General features: G+C 47.5%; 1 protein-coding gene across 1 annotated transcript; it reads right to left on the bottom strand.

The window, feature by feature from the left end:
- Nucleotides 1-1,291: 1,291 nt before the first annotated feature.
- Nucleotides 1,292-20,947, bottom strand: IMP4 (IMP U3 small nucleolar ribonucleoprotein 4). The gene is made up of 9 exons (XM_048491167.1): nt 20,818-20,947; nt 19,211-19,319; nt 17,219-17,302; nt 15,803-15,912; nt 11,215-11,347; nt 7,286-7,440; nt 5,178-5,272; nt 4,114-4,187; nt 1,292-2,217 (listed from the first exon to the last, which is right to left on the bottom strand). The coding sequence occupies exons 1-9, from the start codon at nt 20,818-20,820 to the stop codon at nt 2,105-2,107; spliced, it is 876 nt and encodes a 291-aa protein (XP_048347124.1). The 5' UTR covers nt 20,821-20,947; the 3' UTR covers nt 1,292-2,104.
- Between the last annotated feature and the right edge of the window lie 38 nt (nt 20,948-20,985).

Genomic DNA, 20,985 nt, shown 5'->3' with positions numbered 1-20,985 from the left:
TCTGTCTAAATTGTTTCCTGACTACTGAAGGATGCTTACCTTCTCGCCACCATTTACCATCAACCTAAGTTTTCCTTCCTTAGCCGAATAATCATTTCAATAGGCATAAAAAGAAGGAGAGAAGGAAAACCAGAAAGATGACTTGAGAAAAGCTAGGCTACAAACTCCTGAACAGCTCCTCAGCAAATCTGGTTGCCAAATCATGCCTTTCAGTGGTCACATTTCAGTTCTTGGAGCACAGGACGTTTTGGCAAAAGGGTATATTGAGTGAAGATAGGCTGGGAGGGGGAAAGGAAAGATCTTCCCTTTTCTAGAAACCAGACCAGCTGCCCAGCTTGCTTTCACCCCTAAAATCTCTTTACATCAATGAAGACTAAAAACGTGTTTTTCTTTTGTATTGTCGAAGGCTTTTACGGCCGGAATCACTGGAGTGCTGTGTGGTTTCCGGGCTGTATGGCCGTGTTCTAGCAGCATCCTCTCCTGACGTTTCGCCTGCATCTGTGGCTGGCATCTTCAGAGGATCTGATGGTAGGAATGGAAAGCAAGTGGAGTATATATACTGTGAGGTGAAAAGGTGAGGCCATCTGAATAGAGTAGCCTGGCATGTGAGTCACAGAGAAGTCTGTAGCATGGGAGTAACAGTGAAGCTAGCAAGGTCAATAGGTGAATGGACCTGAATAGAAGTATCCTGGTCTTTGTTCCCTTTGAGTACTGTAGTCTATAATTGTCCTACAGGGGTAAATCAAGACAGTGACTGATCAGCTCCACACAAACACAGGACAATTATAGACTATAGCACTCAAAGGGAACAAAGACCTGGATACCTCTATTCAGATCCATTCACCTATTGACCTTGCTAGCTTCATTGTTACTCCCATGCTACAGACTTCTCTGTGACTCACATGCCAGGCTACTCTATTCAGATGGCCTCACCTTTTCACCTCACAGTATATATACTCCACTTGCTTTCCATTCCTACCATCAGATCCTCTGAAGATGCCAGCCACAGATGCAGGCGAAACGTCAGGAGAGGATGCTGCTAGAACACGGCCATACAGCCCGGAAACCACACAGCACCCCACTGTTTTTCCTTTTCTCCTGGACTTGGCACACAGATCCCTGCTTTTCCTCCACCTTTTCAGATATTCAGGCCCATGCCAGTTTGGAATGTATTCGACCACCACGAAACGTCCCTAGATTGTGATGACTGTCTTGTGGGAAAATACAGGAAAAAGGAAATATGACAAATGGAACAATGCATTGTATTGAAATACTGAAGAAACAGCCCGTCTTTATAATGTCAGTGTTTATTATATCCGCTTAACCTGCCGGGTCTCGCAATCCCTCGTACCTCCTCTGCAAAACAGACTTAGGCTGACTTTCCAAAAGGGAGTTTCCTGTCTCTGCTTGCCCCCTCTTTTTCCTAATGCTCTCCCTACTCTCTGGCCTCTATTCACCCTTGACCCATGTTCCGGCAGAATTCCCCCTCGCCCTGGGATATACCCCATGGGAAATACTTCCTGTGACCCCAGAACTGAGAGGCACACCTAAGAAAACAAAACCAAGAAGGGGCGAGGAGATCCTTTTGGTTAACCCAAAGGGGCCCTCCCCGGATGAACATCTGCAGGGAAGAAGGGAAAACGGCCCCTTTGTATCACCACCTCTCCAAAACGGCTTTGGCCATTCCTGGCAGCCCTTGCTCAAATTGAAGAACGTTTCAGGGTTTTGCAGGGAGGGTTGTAAGAAGACGATCCGTCGCCCCGTGGGTGATTTTGAAAGCACGCAGCTGTCCGAAGCGCAGCCCTGGTTGACAGGTGCCAAATTCCACAGCTACATGAGGCAGCAGAGACCTGAGACAGCAAACAGCTATCAGACCTCCCCTGAACAAATAAGCAAAGCCTTTGTGGCAGTCCAGTCATCCGTGTAATACAAATGGGGAGACTGGGGCCCCCTGGCAGAAGGAACCAGGGAGACTTTCAGTCCTCGGAGGGGGTAGAAGAGTTCCATCTACGCAGTCTTCTTTAGAGTCCAAAATGTCACCAGCATACAGCTGCGTGCCAAAGAGACCAGGTACAGCAAAGGGAAAAGTGGCACATGACCCCTCCTATTCCACACTGAGGAATTTCCGCTTCTTGGCCGTGTGGGTATACGGGTGCCAACGCCATTCCACATCAGCCGTACTTTCCTGCTCCAACGTTCCCAGCTTGATCATATACACTGCAATCAGAGAACCAACGCTTTAGAGTTTGTTTGTTTTTTGGATTTATATCCCCCCTTTCTCTCCTGCAGGAGACTCAAAGGGGCTGACAATCTCCTTGCCCTTCCCCCCTCACAACAAACACCCTGGGAGGTAGGTGGGGCTGAGAGAGCTACGAGAAGCTGTGACTAGCCCAAGGTCACCCAGCTGGTGTGTGTGGGAGCGTACAGGCTAATCTGAATTCCCCAGATAAGCCTCCACAGCTCAGGCAGCAGAGCGGGGAATCAAACCCGGTTCCTCCAGATTAGATACACGAGCTCTTAACCTCCTACGCCACTGCTGCCCACCCAGGGAGAAGCCCACCCAGAAAGACCCCAGGCTGTTCCATTCATATAGAGAAGGGGTCTGCAACCTGTGGCTCTCCAGATGTTCATGGACTACAATTCCTATCAGCCCCTGCCAGCCAATTGGCCATGCTGGCAGGGACTGATGGGATTTGTAGTCCATGGACATGTGGAGCGCCACAGGTTGCAGACCCCTGATATAGACATTCAGCAAGTGGGCGATCAGCTGACTAAAATTAGTTCATTAAATGCCATCAAGTCACAATCCATTTAGGACAGACCTGGGCATTATACGGCCCATGGGCCACATTCGGCTGACTGGCCCCCCTGCTGTGCTGGGGAGCGAGGCGTCTTTGAAAGCCCCACAGAAGCCGGTTGCCTTGGCTGCCCGCTTCTGCGGGGCTTTCAAAAGTGCCTCGCCCCCCTGCCTTTTGGCCCGGACCTCCACAATATTTTGTTTCTTATGCGGCCCCATGGAAAAAATAATTGCCCACCCCTGATTTAGGGTGACCTCCCATGGGATTCTCAAGATAGATGAGTCGAGGTTTCCCATCGCCAGCTTCTGAGCTCTGACCCTGCTACTAAGCTCTGATAAGCTTGGGCTAGTCCAGACTACAAAGTCTGCTCCATCTTTCAATCCTGCCAGGGCAGGACTATTTGAAGAAGAGTTGGATTTATATCCCCCTTTTCTCTCCCATAGGAGACTCAAAGGGGCTTACAAACTCCTGTCCCTTCCCCCCTCACAACAAACACCCGGTGAGGTAGGTGGGGGCTGAGAGAGCTCAGAAGAACTGTGACTAGCCTAAGGTCACCCAGCTGGGGTGTGTGGGAGTGCACAGGCTAATCTGAATTCCCCAGATAAGCCTCAGCAGAGCGGGGAATCAAGCCCGGTTCCTCCAGATTAGAGTACACCTGCTCTTAACCACTACGCCACTGCTGCTCCTTGGGCTGAAGAGGGGATTCGTTCACACTTTAAAAACTGTTCTGAAGGAGAAGGGCCTCTAGTTCTCTGCATATCGAGAATTTCTTTTTATACAAAGGTACATTACCCAGGTGAGCCATCCTTCCCGCACAGCATTCTGAAGCGATACAGTCCAGAGTCTTAAAACGAAGGATCGGGTTTTGACTCCAGACTACACCTGTACTGAGGCCATCTTAAATTTTATACCAATTTCTTTCTGTGAGGGGAAAAAATCCTTCCCATTTTTTTACTTATTTACTTCATACATTTTAATGTATTTCCTCCATATTTTCACTCCAAAAGGGACTTAAAGCTGTTTACATTAACCTCTCCTCCATTTTTTCTTCGCCAAGATGGTGTCACTGGCCCGAGGTCACCCAGAAATTTTCCATGGCAGCCTAGAGACTCAAACCTGACTCCCCACATTCTAATTGAACAAGCACTACACCACGTTATCTGCGACTGACCCTGTCAAGCATGCTTGTGCTATTAACCCAACACTGTAGCTGGCAGTGCTGAGGCCATAAGCGAACAGATAGCTTGACCACAGAGTTCTTGGAACAGCTGAACTCGGGATTTGATTATTTCACGTTCTTACGGACATTACTCACATTTCATTTCAAACCTTGGCCCAACTTCGGTGAGCTCCACGTTCCGGTGATCGGTTTTTTTGTAGACGTGGTGCCTGCCCAGGAAAGATTCCACACTTTCATAAGGCATCTCAAAAGGCCAGGAGACCAAATCAAGACGTCGACAGCCCCATTTGGTTCTACCCTTTCTCTTTGCTTACTGCGGCTATCCCTGCTGTTGCAGAAAGTGGGGGGCACTTTTTAAGGCAGGACTTGTTATTGGCTTCCCTCATTCAAATGAAAGAAGAAGAAGAAGAGTTTGGATTTATATCCCCCCTTTCTCTCCTGCAGGAGACTCAAAGGGGCTTACAATCTCCTCTCCCTTCCCCCCTCACAACAAACACCCTGTGAGGTGGGTGGGGCTGAGAGAGCTCCGAGAAGCTGTGACTAGCCCAAGGTCACCCAGCTGGCGTGTGTGGGAGTGCACAGGCTAATCTGAATTCCCCAGATAAGCCTCCACAGCTCAGGCGGCAGAGCTGGGAATCAAACCTGGTTCCTCCAGATTAGATACACAAGCTCTTAACCTCCTACGCCACTGCTGTTCCTCCAAAAGAGTTTTCCACTGGAGGATGAGGAATACATGTAAGCATCTGGGCTTTCCATAGTCCAGGGGTCTGCAACCTGTAGCTCTCCAGATGTTCATGGCCATGCTGGCAGGGGCTGATGGGATTTGTAGTCCATAAACATCTGTAGAGCCGCAGGTTGCAGACCCCTGCCATAGTCAATGTCTGGTTCCCCATCCCACTTCAGGACTTCCTTCTTCCTAGCATGTGTGTGTGTGTGGGGGGGGGGGGGGAGTATTTGGCTCCGGAGGCAGACTTTGTGGGTTTGGCTTGGTCTCCTGCAGCAGCCATTTTGAGATGGCGCTCAACTAGAGCAAAAGGCAGACAGACCCGCTGAGCCCCCCACCCACAAACGCAGTAGAAAGTTGCCTGCAAGTCAAATCATTCCGGAAGGTTGAATTGAGACTCATCTCTCATCTTCCCTTGAAGCAGAACCCCTCCACCCAATCTCTCTCTCAGGGAAATGACCAGGTACCTACATACCTAAAGGAGATGTAGTCATCTTGGTTGGCAAAGGTGATAACCCGTTTGCTGTCATCTTTGGGTACTGGGAAAAGGTATTTGAGGATGCTGGTGACCTTTGGGAGGTGGGAAAGAAATAAAGGCAGGCATAAGAATGCAGTGTTTTTAAAAAAACAAACAAATGAGCAGCGTTCAGTAAAGCCGTGTTCTAGCAGCATTCTCTCCTGACATTTCACCTGCATCTGTGGCTGGAATCTTCAGAGGATCTGATAGTAGGAAAGCAAGTGGAGTATATATACCTGTTGGAGTGTCCAGGGTGGGGGAAAGAACCACTGTCTATTAACAAGTAAAGGGTGCAATTAGCAAGCTAGATTTACATGTGTTGAGTGGGATCCACCCATTAGCATGTGAGTAACAATGAGGATAGCAAGGTCAATAGGTGAGGGCATCTGAATAGAAGTAGCCTGACCTTTGGTCCCCAGTGATCCCGGCCGTGAAAGCCTTCGACAATACAACGTTCAGTAAAACTCAAATGCAAAACCGGGAGGGATGAGAACTCGGCCGCCATCACCCTCATGACAATTTGGGAGGCGGAGCTGGCCCTGAGCAGAACAAAGCAAAACTGCAGGATTGTGGCATCTGACAGCGACGCAAATCCCACAGGAATGATCTATGCTGAATTCATGACCAGAGGAACATTCCCCAGGGATTTCTTGGGGGCTGGTATGGACTGTTCCCCAGCACAATCCTATTCCCACCAGCCCAGAATATCACAGTAGATTGAGACAGGGAATTGTCAGAAGACACCAAGTAAAACAACCTTGCTGAGGGGCCAGACTATTTCCAGATAAAAGACCACTCAAGACTCTTGCAAACACTGCCTTGAATTCCAGCATGCAAGCAAGGTGGGATAGAGAGTTGAAAGCATGGGTTTTACACCCATCTTTCTGTACTGTAAGGAATCTCAAAGCGGCTTAGGAGACCTCAAATTGAACATGAGTCAGCAGTGTGATGAAGCAGCCAAGAAAGCCAATGTAATTCTGGGTTGCATCAATGGGAGTCTAGTGCCTAGATCAAGGGACGTGACAGTACCAATCTATTCTGCACTGGTCAAACTTCATCTGAAATACTGTGTCCAGTTCTGGCCATCACTATTCAAGAAGGATATTGACAAGGTGGGTGTGTCCAGAGGAAGGCGACCAAAATAGTAAAAGGTCTAGATTCCATGCCCTGTGAGCAGCGGCTTAGGAAGCTAGGTACGCTTAGTCTGGAGAAGAGAAGGTTGAGAGGTGTCATGATAGCCATGTTTAAAAATTTTGAAGGTATGTCTTGTTGAAGAGGAAGCAAGCTTGTTTTCTCCTGCTCCAGAGATTAGGACAAGGAGTCAAACTACAAGAAAAGAGACTCCACCTAAACATTAGAAAAACTTCCTGACAATAAAGGCTTTTCGAAAGTGGGATATGCTGCCCCTGGAGTGTGGTGGAGTCTCTTTCTTTGAAAGTTTTGAAGCAGAGGCTGGATGGCCAACTGCTGAGAGTGCTTTGACTGAGAGCAGCAGTGGCGTAGGAAGTTAAGAGCTCGTGTATCTAATCTGGAGGAACCGGGTTTGATTCCCAGCTCTGCCGCCTGAGCTGGGGAGGCTTATCTGGCGAATTCAGATTAGCCTGTGCACTCCCACACATGCCAGCTGGGTGACCTGGGGCTAGTCACAGCTTCTCGGAGCTCTCTCAGCCCCACCTACCTCACAGGGTGTTTGTTGTGAGGGGGGAAGGGCAAGGAGATTATCAGCCCCTTTGAGTCTCCTGCAGGAGAGAAAGGGGGGATATAAATCCAAACTCCTCCTCCTCCTCTTCTTCTTTTCTTCTTCTTCCTCTTCTCCTCTTCTTCCCTCCTTCTCCTCCTCCTCCTCCTCCTCCTTCTTCTTCCTGCATGGCGGGGGGTTGGACTCATTGGCCCTTGTGGGCTTTTCCAACTTTATGCTTTGATATGATTTCCAACTCTATGATCAGATTTATATTCACAACTTTCCTGGAAATCATGGATACAAAGGAACAACGACACCAGCGAGCAGCTTTGGCTCCCGACTTCTCTCCGAATAATTCCCAGCTTGCTTTTTCGGCGTATCTTACCCGCTGTCCGAGCCGGGAAGTGAGGCTGTGAAAAATGAGGTGGGGGTGGGCTTCCGACATGGTGCCGATGTCTGGGATGTCGTGGCGCATCACCACATTGCAAAGGGTGAAGTAGGCTGTCGGGCCGAAGGGCAAGTGGCAGATTATGAGCCCGTCTGAAAGAGAGAAAAAAAAATGAAGCAATAAGGCCCTGAATACATGGCCACACACAACAACACTTTGCAAAGTACATGAGATGGACCCTCTCCTCTTCTTAACACACTGAGGCAGGCAAACCACTCTCCAACCTGCCTGGTCAGATTTATCAGCAGAGTTTAAAGCAGAGCTACTCTGGTAAGATGAGAAGGTCTATAGCAGTGATGGCGAACCTTTTCGAGACCGCGTGCCCAAATTGCAACCCAAAACCCATTTATTTATCGCAGAGTGCCAACACGGCAATTTAACCTGTATACTGAGGTTTTAGTTTAGAAAAAACGGTTGGCCCCGAGGCGTGCGTTACTTGGGAGTAAGCTTGGTGGTAGTCAGTGGCTTTGCTTTGAAGCAACCGTGCAACTCTTCCAAAGGGTGAATCACGACCCTAGGAGGGTTGACTCAGAAGCAAGCCCCATTGCCAGCAACCGAACTTACTGCCAGGTAAAGGATCGCGCTTTAGTTCTTCGCATGAAAATCAGTGGGGTTTAACTGCGCTTAACAGGGTTATCTACACTGCTTCCCCAAAACTAGGTCTTAGGTTTAATGCTAATAATTGAGCCCAGCAGCCCAGGCCAGCCTACATGTGTGTATGCGGGGGGGGGGGGGGGTCGACTCTGTTTGCATGTGCCCACAGAGAGGGCTCTGAGTGCCACTTCTGGCACCTGTGCCATAGGTTCGCCACCACTGGTCTATAGTCTTCTGGCACTCACTGCAACCTCCTACCACACTTGGAAAATAATACTCTCCACGCAAGATGTTCTTTCCATAAGAAGGTTTTACTTTAGCAGTTGCAAGGTTACACAAGTCCATGCTATACAAGACTATAAGACTATGAACTCTTCAGCAAGAACAAAGTTGAACATAAACACTCAACTCAGACTCAGTCTCTCTCTGAACCTAGCATATACAATGCACTGCTTATACATCCAACAAGGATACTTTTCCCCCTGCCCCGGCCACAGCCTCTCATTGGTCTAGAGCAGTAGTGGTGAAGCTATGGCACAGGTACCAGAGGTCTCTTTGTGGCACAGGTACCAGAGGTACCAGAGGTCTCTTTGTGGGCACGCGAGCTGTCACCCCAGTTTGGGCACTCGGCAGTGGCATAGCACCAAGGGGGCGAAGGATGCGCGATGCACTGGGCACGTGCGCCTGCGGGGGTGTGGCGAGGGTGTTCCGGGGGCAGGGTGGGGGTGTTTCGGGACATTCCAGGGGCATTCCAGGGCAGGGCAGGGGCACAGGGCGCAAGCGTGCCCCAGGTGCAGTTTCCCCTTGCTCCGCCCCTGGCACTCAGTCTCTAAAAGGCTTGCCATTACTGGTCTAGAGTCAAGTTGAACTCACCAATCATGTTAAAGGTTAACTGCCACTCTGCCCTAGACTGTCTGTCTCCAGCCTTTGGGGTTGGCAAACTTCTGCTGACTTAGAAGATGACCCTTTGGTGAATCTTTCTTCTCTTTTTTCATATATCATGACAAGATTTTTCCCCTCAGGGACTGAGATGCTTCAGATATGATAGCGTACTTTTCAAAGGTGATCTACACATTTGATTTGTTTACTTATAGGCTTATATATATGAAATGTTATACTAGATTTGTTTGGTCCATTATCTCACATGGACTTTTAAGCGCACATTTTGATTGCTTTCTATTCTACCATAGCGATATAAAGTCTATAATAGACTTTATTTATATCTTTACAATTCTACAGACCTTGGGCCCCACCAAAAATGTTCCCATTTGGGCCAGAATGCAGCCGCTCCAAACGGAAATCCACTGCTTCAAGAACTCACAGATGTCAAGGGAACTAAGACTGCAACCCTACAATGTCTACTCAGAAGTAAGGCCCACTTCATTTAATGGGAATAATCCAGACTAACTTGAGCTCATTGGCTGTAGAAAGCTAATCACGGTTGCATACAGATAGTACTTGAATGGGGGACTGCCAAGAAAACCGGGTTGCTATGCAGAAGAAGGTAATGGCAAACCACCTCTGAACATCTCCTGCCTTTGGGTTGCCAGGTAAAAAGGTAAAGTTTCCCCTTCATTCGTGTTCGACCCTGAGGTACCACTGCAAGCAGTGATTTCATAGGCAAGCCGTTTTTGTGGGGTAGTTTGCCATTGCTTTCCCCAGCTATTCTGTGTGCTAGGTACTCATTTACCAATCAAGGAATGGATGGATGGCTGAGTTGACCATGAGCCAGCTGCCAGGATATCCGACCCACAGGGGGCTCGAACTCCTGACCGTGTGAGTGGCAGTGCAAGCACTTAACCACTACGCCATGCAGTTCCTTGAGTTGCCAGGAGTCAGCTGCAACTTGATACCACAGCATTCCCAGGTATGTCTGCATAGGATTACAGCCTAATACAGCTGTGTTTCTCTTGCTGCTGCTACAAGGGCGGAACTGTTCACCTAGGGGTCTGCTCCTCTTCAATATGCACAAATCAGCCTCAGCCGCTCAGACCACTAGACAGTGAGCTCTGTTTCAGTTTACCCTGCATTTCTCTAGCTAATTAACCCATACTTATCATCCCAACAGGGACCCAAAGAAGCTCCCAACCTCTCTCCCCCCACTCTGCCATTTTATGTTCTCAATGACCTTGCGAGGTAGGCAAGTCTAAGAGAGAGCAACCAGCCCAAGGTTGTTCAGCAGTCTTCCAAGGCAGATGAATCTGAACCCGGATCTCCCAGATTTTACTCCAACATACCCACCACTCTATGCTTTATTATTATTATGACTGATTTATGAACCACTCTTCCTGTCAATCAGGCTCAGAGCAATCAAGGAGGAGGAGGAGTTTGGATTTATATCCCGCTTTTCTCAGCCGCAAGGTGTCTCAAAAATGGCTTACAAACTCCTTCCCTTCCTCTCCCCACCTCGTGTGGTGAGGCTGACAAGAGTTCTGAGAAGACTCTGTCTGGCCCAAGATCACCCAGCAGGCTTCATGTGTAGGAGTGGGGAAACAAATCCAGGTAAAAGTTCGCCACTCCTGTGGAGGAGTGAAGAAATCAAACCTAGTTCTCCAGATTAGTGTCCACTGAGCCACTACATCACGCTGACTCTCCAATGTGCAACAATGTGCTAGGCTCACCCCCAGACTGAGAGTTAGAGCGAGATGTTCTGTCTAGATGGGCCAGTACTCAGAGCATTAAGACAGCTTTGTATGTATAGTCAAAACGGTAGAGAAAGCCCAAATGGTTGCAGGTGAGCTGCAAAAGCAAGCCCAGCCGCACAGCTGCCCAAAGTATGATAAAACTGCATCAATTTATCCAGCCACAGTCGAGACAGAACTGCCATGTGTCAGGTCCATGCCTGTCAATGCCCAGATGTCTTGCTGTGTGGGAATTGCAAATGTTTCCTGTAAATGCTTTCCTGTTTCCCTCTCCCCTCCCTGGCAATTCCCTGGCGCCAGCCCTCCTGCGGGAAGGTGCGAACGTTCCCAGGTTTCTTGAAGCTCTGTAGTGCAAATGTTATACACTTTGTGAAACACATTTGGTGAGAATCAAAGGGGGGGGGATTGAAGGATATAATCGCTGGATCTAAGCGGGAGAGCTTAGATTCAGCTTTCTCTGTTACTCTTCGGGTTGTAGAAATAAACTGCTTTAGGACTTTCCTACGGTCTCTGCTTTTCCACGTTCGAGAGCCTGACACCATGCACATCTGGCCACATCTGCTCCTCCCCCTGACCAAGCTTATTGCTGTCAACAATGAACTCCCCTGACACCCGGGGAGTGTCACTCACCAGGCACCCCTCTGTGCTCATGTACCACCACCAGATCCGTGACACTGTTGGCCTTGCAGGCCCGGACAAGGGCGCCCACCTCGTGCCGGCCTCGGTTCATGCGCTGGGCCCCTGGGAAGACCAGCTTGAGCTCCTAGATCCAAAAAGGGAAGAAAAAAAAGATGTGGAGCAAAGGAGCCACAGCAGCCAGAATCAGACCGGCGGTCAATGACGAACAAAAGGCAAGAGGGGATGGCACCTGCCTCTGCAAGCCACACCTTCCAATGTGGAAACCTCGCTCCTTGCTCCCACAAAGGTAGGGACGGTCTACAGTCGAGAAAGACACTGTGTGCATGCGCAGAGGCTATTTCCTCGTGCCTTAGTGCAAAGTCTAAACCCTGAGGAAGACCTCCAAACTCGTCCTTGGGACGGAGACCTGCCAGCCAGCCAATCAGCCGGGGTTGATCTCAGGGACCGACCAACATGAGGACCTTAAACAGTTCCTGTCAAGACTACAATTCCCAGCAATCACCAGCTCCCGCCTTTTTGCTTTAGAGTGGGAAACCGTTAAAAAGGTGGCAGAACAGCTTTTAAACTGATCCTTGGGGGAAAGCCGACAGGAGCTGAGGTGACTTCGGTTCGGAATACAGAGTCCATGGGGATGCAGACACAGAGAGAGGTTTTTCTAAATCAACCACATACAAGCGAGGAGCATAGCAATGTGATAAGTGATAGTGTCTACAAAAGGCTAGAGGGCAAAACACATAAATCCCAGGTTAAGGACAGAGACAGAGTATACAAGTGTCTCTATGCTAATAGTAGAAGCATTCGACCTAAAATGGGGGAGCTGGAGTACAGAGTTTTGAAGGAGGAGATGGATAGATTGGGCATCACAGAGACATTGGTGGAATGAGGAGAACCAGTGGGATGCTGTTATCCCAGGTTACAGGCCCTACAGGAAGGATAGGACAGGGCTTATTGGGGGTGGCTCTACATCAAAAGAGAGCATAGTGTCACATAAAATAGACAATGGCAGGGGGGAGCTGATTCCTCTACAGGAAGCACCTGTGGATATCAATACCAGGGGTGAAGCAAAGTTTAACATTAGGAATATATTATCGTCCCCCCCCTGACCAAAGTGCACAAGAGGATTCTGAGATGGAAAAAGAAATTAGAGAGGCCAACAAAAGCAAAATGTCGTGGTAATGGGCGATTTTAACTATCCCCACATAAACTGGAAAAATGCATGTTCAGGTCATAGTAAGGAGAGAACATTCCTGGATATGCTAAATGACTGTGGCTTAGAGCAGATGGTTGTAGAACCAACCAGGGAGATGCGGATCCTAGATCTAATTCTATGTGGGACCCAGGACCTGCGCGGGAAGTCAGTGTTGTTGAGTCGATAGGGAACAGCCGCACCACAATGCTGTCAGATTCAGTATCTCTGCATGCGAACAAGTGACAACTACTAAAGTAGTTACATTCGCTTTCAGAAAGGGAAATTTCTCAAAGATGAGGGGGATAGTGCGCAGGAAACTGAAAGGGAAAATTAAGAGAGTCAAAATGTCCAAGGTGCTTGGAGGTTATTTAAAAACACAGTCTTAAAAGCTCAGCTGGAATGTGTTCCGCAGGTTAGGAAAGGCAGCACCCAGTCCAAAAGAAAGCCACCATGGTTAACAAGGGAGGTTGAGGAAATTATTAGAAAAAAGAAGATGTCTTTTAGAAAATGGAAGTCCAACTTAACTGATTAAGAATACCAGAGAGAACGCAAATGGTGGCAAAAGAGAAGCAAGTTAGCTGTAAGGGAGGCAAAAAAGGATTATGAGGAACGCATGGCTGCGAACATCAAGAATAGCAACAAACAGTGATTCAAGGACATAAAACGCAGGAAGCCAGCTAGGGAAGCGGTAGGTCCGTTAGATGACGAAGGAACAAATGGTGTGCTAAAAGATGACAGGGAGATTGCAGAGAAGCTGAATGAATTCTTTGCATTTGTCTTCACCCAAGAGGAGGTGAGGAAAATTTCTGCACCTGAACCATGCTTCTTAGGAGGCGAATCCGAGGAACTAGCGAAGATAGTGGTAGATAAGGAAGAAGTTCTGGCAGCCATTGATAAACTAAATGCTACCAAATTCCCTGGCCCAGATTGCATTCATCCATGAGTTCTTAAAGAGCTCAAGCATGAAATTGCTGATGTTCTCACATTAATATGCAACTTATCCCTGGAATCGGCCTCCATCCCTGAAGACTGGAAGATGGCCAATGTCACACCAATCTTTAAGAAAGGGTCTAGGGGGGACCCGGAAAGTTACAGGCCAGTCAGTTTGACATCTGTTCCTGGTAAATTAGTAGAATCTATCATTAAAGATAAAATTATTAAACATGTAGAAAAGCAAGACCTGCTGAGGAAGAGTCAGCATGGCTTTTGCAGAGGCAAGTCCTGTCTTACACCAGAGTTCTTTTGAGGGTGTAAACAGACATGTGGATAAGGGGGAACCAGTGGACATTGTCTACTTGGATTTCCAAAAGGCTTTTGACAAAGTTCCTCACCAGAGACTGTTGAGAAAACTCAGCAATGAAGGAATAAGAGGGGAAGTCCCCCTATGGATTAAAAACTGGTTGAGAAACAGGAAACAAAGAGTGGGTGTAAATGGGAAGTTCTCACAATGGAGAGATGTAGGGAGTGGTGTCCCCTAAGGATCCGTTTTGGGACCAGTGCTCTTTAACTTATTCATAAATGACCTTGGAAGTAGTGGGTAGTGTGGTGGCCAAGTTTGCAGATGATACCAAATTATGTAGGGTGGTAAGAACCACAAAGGATTGCGAAGAGCTCCAAGCCGACCTTGATAAATTAGGTGAGTGGGCTAAGAAATCGCTAATGCAGTTCAATGTAGCGAAATGTAAAGTGATGCACGAAGGGGCAAAAAAAATCCAAACTTCACATACATCGCTACAGGGGTCAGTGCTATCAGTCACAGACCAGGAAAGGGATTTGGGCTTAGTTGATAGTTCCATGGGAATGTCAACTCAATGCATGGCAGCGGTGAAAAAGGCAAACTCTATGCTGGGGATAATTAGGAAAGGAATTGAGAATAAAACTGCAAAGATTGTCATGCCCTTATATAAAGCACATTGAGATGCGACCGCACTTGAGTACTGTGTTCAGTTCTGGTCGCCACATCTCAAAAAGGATATCGAAGAGATAGAAAAAGTGCAGAGAAGGGCAACGAGGATGATTGAAGGATTGGAGCACCTTCCTTATGAGGAGAGGCTGCAGCGTTTGGGACTCTTTAGTTTGGAGAGGAGACGTCTGAGGGGGGATATGATTGAAGTCTATAAAATGTTGACAGAGAGAAATTTTTCTCTCTTTCTCACAATACTAGAACCAGGGGGTATCCATTGAAAATGCTGGGGGGAAGAATTAGGACTAATAAAAGGAAACACTTCTTCACGCAACGTGTGATTGGTGTTTGGAATATGCTGCCACAGGAGGTGGTGATGGCCACTAACCTGGATAGCTTTAAAAAGGGCTTGGACAGATTTATGGAGGAGAAGTCAATCTATGGCTACCAATCTTGATCCTCCTTGATCTCAGATTGCTAATGCCTTAGCAGACCAGGTGCTCAGGAGCAGCAGCAGCAGAAGGCCATTGCTTTCACATCCTGCATGTGAGCTCCCAAAGGCACCTGGTGGGCCACTGCGAGTAGCAGAATGCTGGACTAGATGGACTCTGGTCTGATCCAGCAGGCTAGTTCTTATGTTCTTATGTTCTTAAACCAAGCTGGGGAAAGACGGCAAAACGAAACTATGTAGCTCCGTCAGAACCAATGATAGACCAGGAACTGGGGGGAGGGGGAAAAGCTGATTGGTTGCTGTCTGTTTTTGTAAATAGAATAAATACTGGAACTGAGGACAAGAATCCTCAGCTCCGGCACCCTGTAGCTAGGGAGACCCAAATCAATCAAGTTCTTCTTTTTACGTTGACTCTGTCTGAGTGGTGTTCAGCCTTACAGTTCCACAGGGCCTGCAAGATGGAGATGGTCCACCGGGGCTTTGGTTGAGGCCACCCGCTGTCCACTATGCTATCTTGCCGGTCCCCAAACCACAAACTACTAATTATTAATGATGAATCCTTTTCTTAGCTTTGCCTTCCCAATCCTCAGACAACAGGAGATCTGCCAAGGTGGGAAATATATACCATGAGCAATATTATTATTATTATTATTATTATTTATTGAATTTGGTATACCGCCCTATCCCCGAAGGGCTCAATAGTGGATATTGCTATTTTAGTTGCCATTGACAGTTCACACATTTAGGGTTTAGTAAGATTAATTTACCACCTGTTGTACTGAATCACTATGCTTTAATCTTTGTTGACCGCCCGGAACCCGACCGTGGTTAGGACGGAATGGACAGAATATAAACTCAATCAAATAAAATAATAAATTTTCAACAATGAGAATTTGAACCCTACCATCAACCTGCAAGAAGAAAAAACAATCTTGTCCCACCCCACAAAGTGTACTTCTAGGCCCCTCCGCCTCCCCCCCCCATCAGAAGATGTTCCCCGGGCCTCCTGCTAAAAGGACGAAACAACCCAACATACTTTGGCAAACATCTTGAGACGGGAGCTGGGGTCACGCGAGGTCGTGACCATGATGCGAGGGTCTTCCACGCCTGCCCAGCGGTACTCATCGTCCACATGAGTGGTCGCCCCTGATATAGCAAAACAGGAATCACAAATCTGACAGGAGACCGACACTCTCAGCTACCCATGCATAAAACAGGTTTTCTCCACTAGAAACCTCGGGATCCCAAAGCAAAGTCCTGTTAACGGAACAAAGTCCTGCCAGCAAAAGGCCCCCTACACCCAAGAAAGTTAGTTCCATTAATCCTGTACAGTAGGAAAGAGGATGGACTCTGATTACTCAGAGGTCAGAGACATTTCACGCAAGTTCCGCTCCAGGGTCAGTAGTAAATATAACATGGGAAATAAATCTCCTTCCTGGCTTGCTCAAAGGCAACCAGCCGCAGCCACCGCGTTCCCAAAAAGCGGTTTGTGAAATAGCCAGGCATCTGGCCTCCTGCAGCAACTCCACCTGGGTAGTCAGATGACAAACGGAGTCACAATTCTTATTTGTTTTCTTGTTATTTTCTTCCTTTCTATTTACAGGGACAACAGAGGGATGTCCTGCACATTTTTTTTGGCATAGAAGAAGAAGAGTTTGGATTTATATCCCCCCTTCTCTCCTGTAGGAGACTCAAAGGGGCTTACAATCTCCTTGCCCTTCCCCCTCACAACAAACACCCTGTGAGGTAGGTGGGGCTGAGAGAGCTCCGTAGAGCTGTGACTAGCCCAAGGTCACCCAGCTGGCGTGTGTGGGAGTGCACAGGCTAATCTGAATTCCCCAGATAAGCCTCCACAGCTCAGGCAGCAGAGCGGGGAATCAAACCCGGTCCCTCCAGATTAGAACGCACCTGCTCTTAGCCACTACGCCACTGCTGCTCCAAGTTTGCTTATAAAACTGAATAATCCCCAGGCATCAACATGCTTATAAAACTGAATAATCCCCAGGCATCAACATACTCCCACAGACAATTTGGGGGGCGGGGGGAGAGGGGAGTTACAGGACCCAACATGCCTTCTTTAATTCAGGGTAAACTCTCTCAGATGAACAGTCAACCCATTATTTCAAAGTAGTGGGGGGGGGGTGTAATCTTGAAGTGGAAACTATTATTGAACACAGTCACTCACACTCTCCCAGAATTCCTAACAGGATTTTGGTCCTAAGCCGTGACTCCAAGTAAGTGTTGAGAAGAACCCTCTTTATTTCTGCCATGACCCTCCTGCTGGGACTCAGAGGAGTCCCTCCCTCCTCTTTCCCACCCCCTTTCCCCCTATCTTGTCCAACAAGGTCATATGATGTTTTAGACACAGCTAAAAGAGGATCTCTGAAAGCTGTTTCAAACCAGTCTGCTTTGCTGTTTCAAACCAGTCTGTTTCAAACCAGTCTGCACTTACCTGTCGCACCCCCGTCATCAAACTCAATTGATTTCTGTAACCTGAGGGCCTCTTTCCGTAGTTCTGTGGGGATGAGGCAGTTCTCTGGAAGGGAAAAACAAAACAAGGTTCCAGAATGCTGAAATGGATGCCGAAATGAGGCCACAGAGAGAACTCCTACCAGCCAGTGCAAGAAGACTCTCAAAGGGGTTATTAACTGCACTTTTATAATGGGTCTTCCAGGTGGTCAAAAAACATCAAGAACATTCTCGGAATCAATGTGATCACCATCTTTTATGGTAGGCTAAGAGCTGGTGAGTTGCAAGCATGCGACAGAAAGTCATGGGGCATCAGAATCATGTGACAGGAAGAGGGAAATCCCAAGTTACAACCTCGCTGATGTTCAGGTCAAGACCAAAGGCGGCAGATCAAAACAACAGGGGAAAAGCCAAGTACCAGGCACTGCGTAGTGGTGAGGAACAAGTCAAAAGTCAGAGCTGAGGAGGAATCTTCACCACTGCTGAGTGACTTCATCTCACTATGCTGCTGCTCCTCTCCGTGTACACGCCAAGACAAGGAAGAGTCATGGTAGAAGGCCTTTCAAAAAGGGGGAGGGCTGGCACCTCTACCCTCCTATCAAAGGGTCGTGATCCAAGACCGCTGATGTAGTGAGTTCACAGCACAAGACTCCAAGGTTCAAGGTTCTACCACGAGCCACTATACTGCCCCAATTTTTAGCTTCTTGCTGAAACAGTTGACACGATGCGGCTGAAACTAAACAAGGGATTTCCAAAAGATTTTCTGCGCTACATGCAGCTGATGAAGCAACTCAGGACAGCTTGTGCTGGAATAAGACTTGGTTCATCTTATAGACGCTAAGTGGACTAAACAACAAATTTCTTTCTAACTGGTTTTCAAGACTAGGCTGATGTCCAATGGCCTGCTTTATGGACTGCATTAAGACTGCTATTTATTTTTCAGAACTCACTAAGAGGAAGGACACACTTTGTTACATGAATACAGAGTTAAGTCACAGTGCAACCCTAAACAGAAATACACCCTTCCAATCCTACTGAAGTCAATGGACTTAGAAGGGCACAAGTATGTTTAGAATTAACCTGTTGGGTACCCAAGAGCCCAGTGTGACCAAAAGGGGGTGGGGAGGTCACAGAATGCATGAAGAATTTATACAGGAGTAATACAGGTCCCTTCTTCAAAAAAGAAGGCTACAGAGTCAGATCTAAGAGACCCAGGTTCAAACCCCCATTCTGTCATGGAAACTCACAAGTCACATGCTTTCAGCCTAACCTACTTCACAGTGTTGTTGTGATGGTAAAAAGGCAAGTGGGAAGAAGAATATAAGTTGCACTGAGTTCCCACTGGGGGGAAAGGAAAAGTGTGTGTGTGGGTGTGTAAGTAAGTAAGTGGGGTAGGGAGGGAAGTGGAAGGAAATATATCCACCTTTTTTTTTAAAAAAAAAAGCACATACTGGAAGAAAGATTTTTTTCTCATTTTTACTCTGTTATTGTTTCCAAACTGGAGGAGAAACAGAAGCGGAAGGCTGTGATGTCTTGCTGGAAGGAGTATAACAGGGACAAGAAAATGCAAGCAAGCGGAAGGGCCTTCAAAGCTTTCCTTCATTTTGTTTCCGCAAACCATCCACGCCCAAGATTTAAATGATGAGCTCTTTGACAGCAGAGATAGATATGACTCAGATGATGGGACTGTATACCTCCCAGGACCCGCGGGTCTGGCCGGAATATAACTAAAGTCAAATAATTTAGGCCAGACATGGATGGCCCTCATATGTTACTTTTTAACTGTGGCGCGTTAGTTTTCAAAAAGCGTCAATAGGAAGAAGACGGAATGTTGCCGTCATTTCGATAACTGGAGACATGACCTACTGCACCATGGATGAAGGGTTACAAATCCATGCACACATGCACTGGTTACTAAAGCCTCCCTCTCTCACACACACACCACTTTTGCAAATAAAAGGGAGTCTTTTGTTACCATCTAGCGCTTTCTTGATTTTTTCTTTCTTCTCCTCGACAGCTCGGAGTTTTTCCTCTTGGGCTTTGCGGAAAAGATATTCCCGGCGCTGACGGGCCTCCCGACGCAACTAAAAAGGAATACATAAACATGAACAATCCCACCAAAACTCTTTCACAAGGAGGACAACGCAAAGACATCCAGCCACCAAACTGTATTCGAGCAAACCAACCCACCACCTGAAGTCTGCTCAGAAGCCAGGAAACCACTTCTCCAATCAAGACATCTTTTGACACTGTCCACAACAGTAGATTTAGGCTGAAGATTCATTTTGAAAATGGAGCAAGCTTATTTTCTGCTGCTCCAGAGACTAGACAAGGAGTAATGGATTCAAGTTACAGGATAAGAGACTCCACCTAAACATTAGGAAGAATTTCCACACAGTCAGGGCTGTTCAACGGTGGGATACACTGCCTCGGAGGGTGGTGGAGTCTCTTTCTTTGGAGGTTTTTAAACAGCAGCTGGGTGGTCATCTGTCAGGCATGCTTTGATTGTATATTTCTACATGACAGGGGGTTGGACTGGATGGCCCTTGTGGTCTCTTCCAACTCTATGATTATCCTCTATCATTCTAAGCATAGTTCATTCATGCATTTCAAATGGGCTCCAATATGCCCAACCTTGTGACCAATTCTGGACACCCCATTTTGGATTTGTATCCTAGAAAAGGGAGGAAATTAAGAACATAAGAGCCCTCCTGGATCAGAACAGTAGTCCATCGAGTCACATGAAGCTGCTTGAATTCATTGAAGTCGGTATTGTCCACTGGTGGCAGTGGCTCTCAGGGAGAGCTCTTTCACATCCTCCACTGCCAGATTATTTAAACTAGGGGTGCTTGAAATTGAACCCAGAATCTGCCACATGCCAAGCAGATCACACTACGCCACGGCACCAAGTCCACCACACTGTCTCATATAGCAGCCAACCAGTTATTCTAGAGCAGAGGTCTGCAACCTGCGGCTCTTCAGATGTTCGTGGACTACAATCCCATCAACCCCTGCCAGCATGGCCAATTGGTCATACTGGCAGGGGCTGATGAGAACTGTAGTCCGTGAACATCTGGAGAGCCACAGATTGCAGACCCCTGTTCTAGAGGCCCAACAACAGGACACAAACAGGCCTTCCCCTGATGTTGCCTCCTGGCACTGGAATTCACAGGATAACTGCCTGTGAACATGGACGTTCCCTTTAGTCACCATGACTAGTAGCCACTGATGAACAAACCCTCTGGGAATCTGTCCAATCCCCTTTCCAAGTCATATATGGTTGCTGAATCCTTTTGGCAGTAAATCCCACAATCTCACAGGAACAGGAAGAAATTCAAAAGTTAAGGCACCCAACGGCCAACTTTAAAAAAAAAATCCCAATTTGTTCTGATCCATATACAACAACATCAATCAAGCTTTATGATAGTCATAGACCAGCATAAGGTCGATAAGATACAGACAATTGCAAAGATAAGACATACTGAAACAATAAATATGTTTTTAAAAGAATCTGCTGGGGTGGGGGGGGAGAGGAAATGGGGACCCAAGAAAGGTAATGGGATGAGTCGTTTAGCCCCTTACCATATTACCCCGAGACCACGCGAGCCTCCACCATGTGAGTTTGGTTTCCGCCTTTCTCCAGGATCTCGCTCCTCGTTGGCCTATAGGAGAAGAGGACGCGAGCGAAGGCGTAAAGGTCGGTTGAGGGTAATTTCTAATAAAGAGCGCCTGCGCAGTTGTTCTCAAAAG

The sequence above is a fragment of the Sphaerodactylus townsendi genome, linkage group LG03, assembly GCF_021028975.2.
Source record: "Sphaerodactylus townsendi isolate TG3544 linkage group LG03, MPM_Stown_v2.3, whole genome shotgun sequence".
NCBI lineage: Eukaryota > Metazoa > Chordata > Lepidosauria > Squamata > Sphaerodactylidae > Sphaerodactylus > Sphaerodactylus townsendi.
Note: the sequence above shows the minus strand (reverse complement) of the source record. Positions and strands in the feature narration are given on the sequence as shown.

Excerpts from the sequence above, each read along its gene's own strand:
- IMP4 (XM_048491167.1), bottom strand. Across the intron at positions 7,441-11,214 it reads TGAGCACAGAGGGGTGCCTG|ACGGGCTCATAATCTGCCAC; the intron begins GTGAGTGACACT and ends TCTCTCTTTCAG. Across the intron at positions 5,273-7,285 it reads CTTCCCGGCTCGGACAGCGG|GTCACCAGCATCCTCAAATA; the intron begins GTAAGATACGCC and ends CACCTCCCAAAG.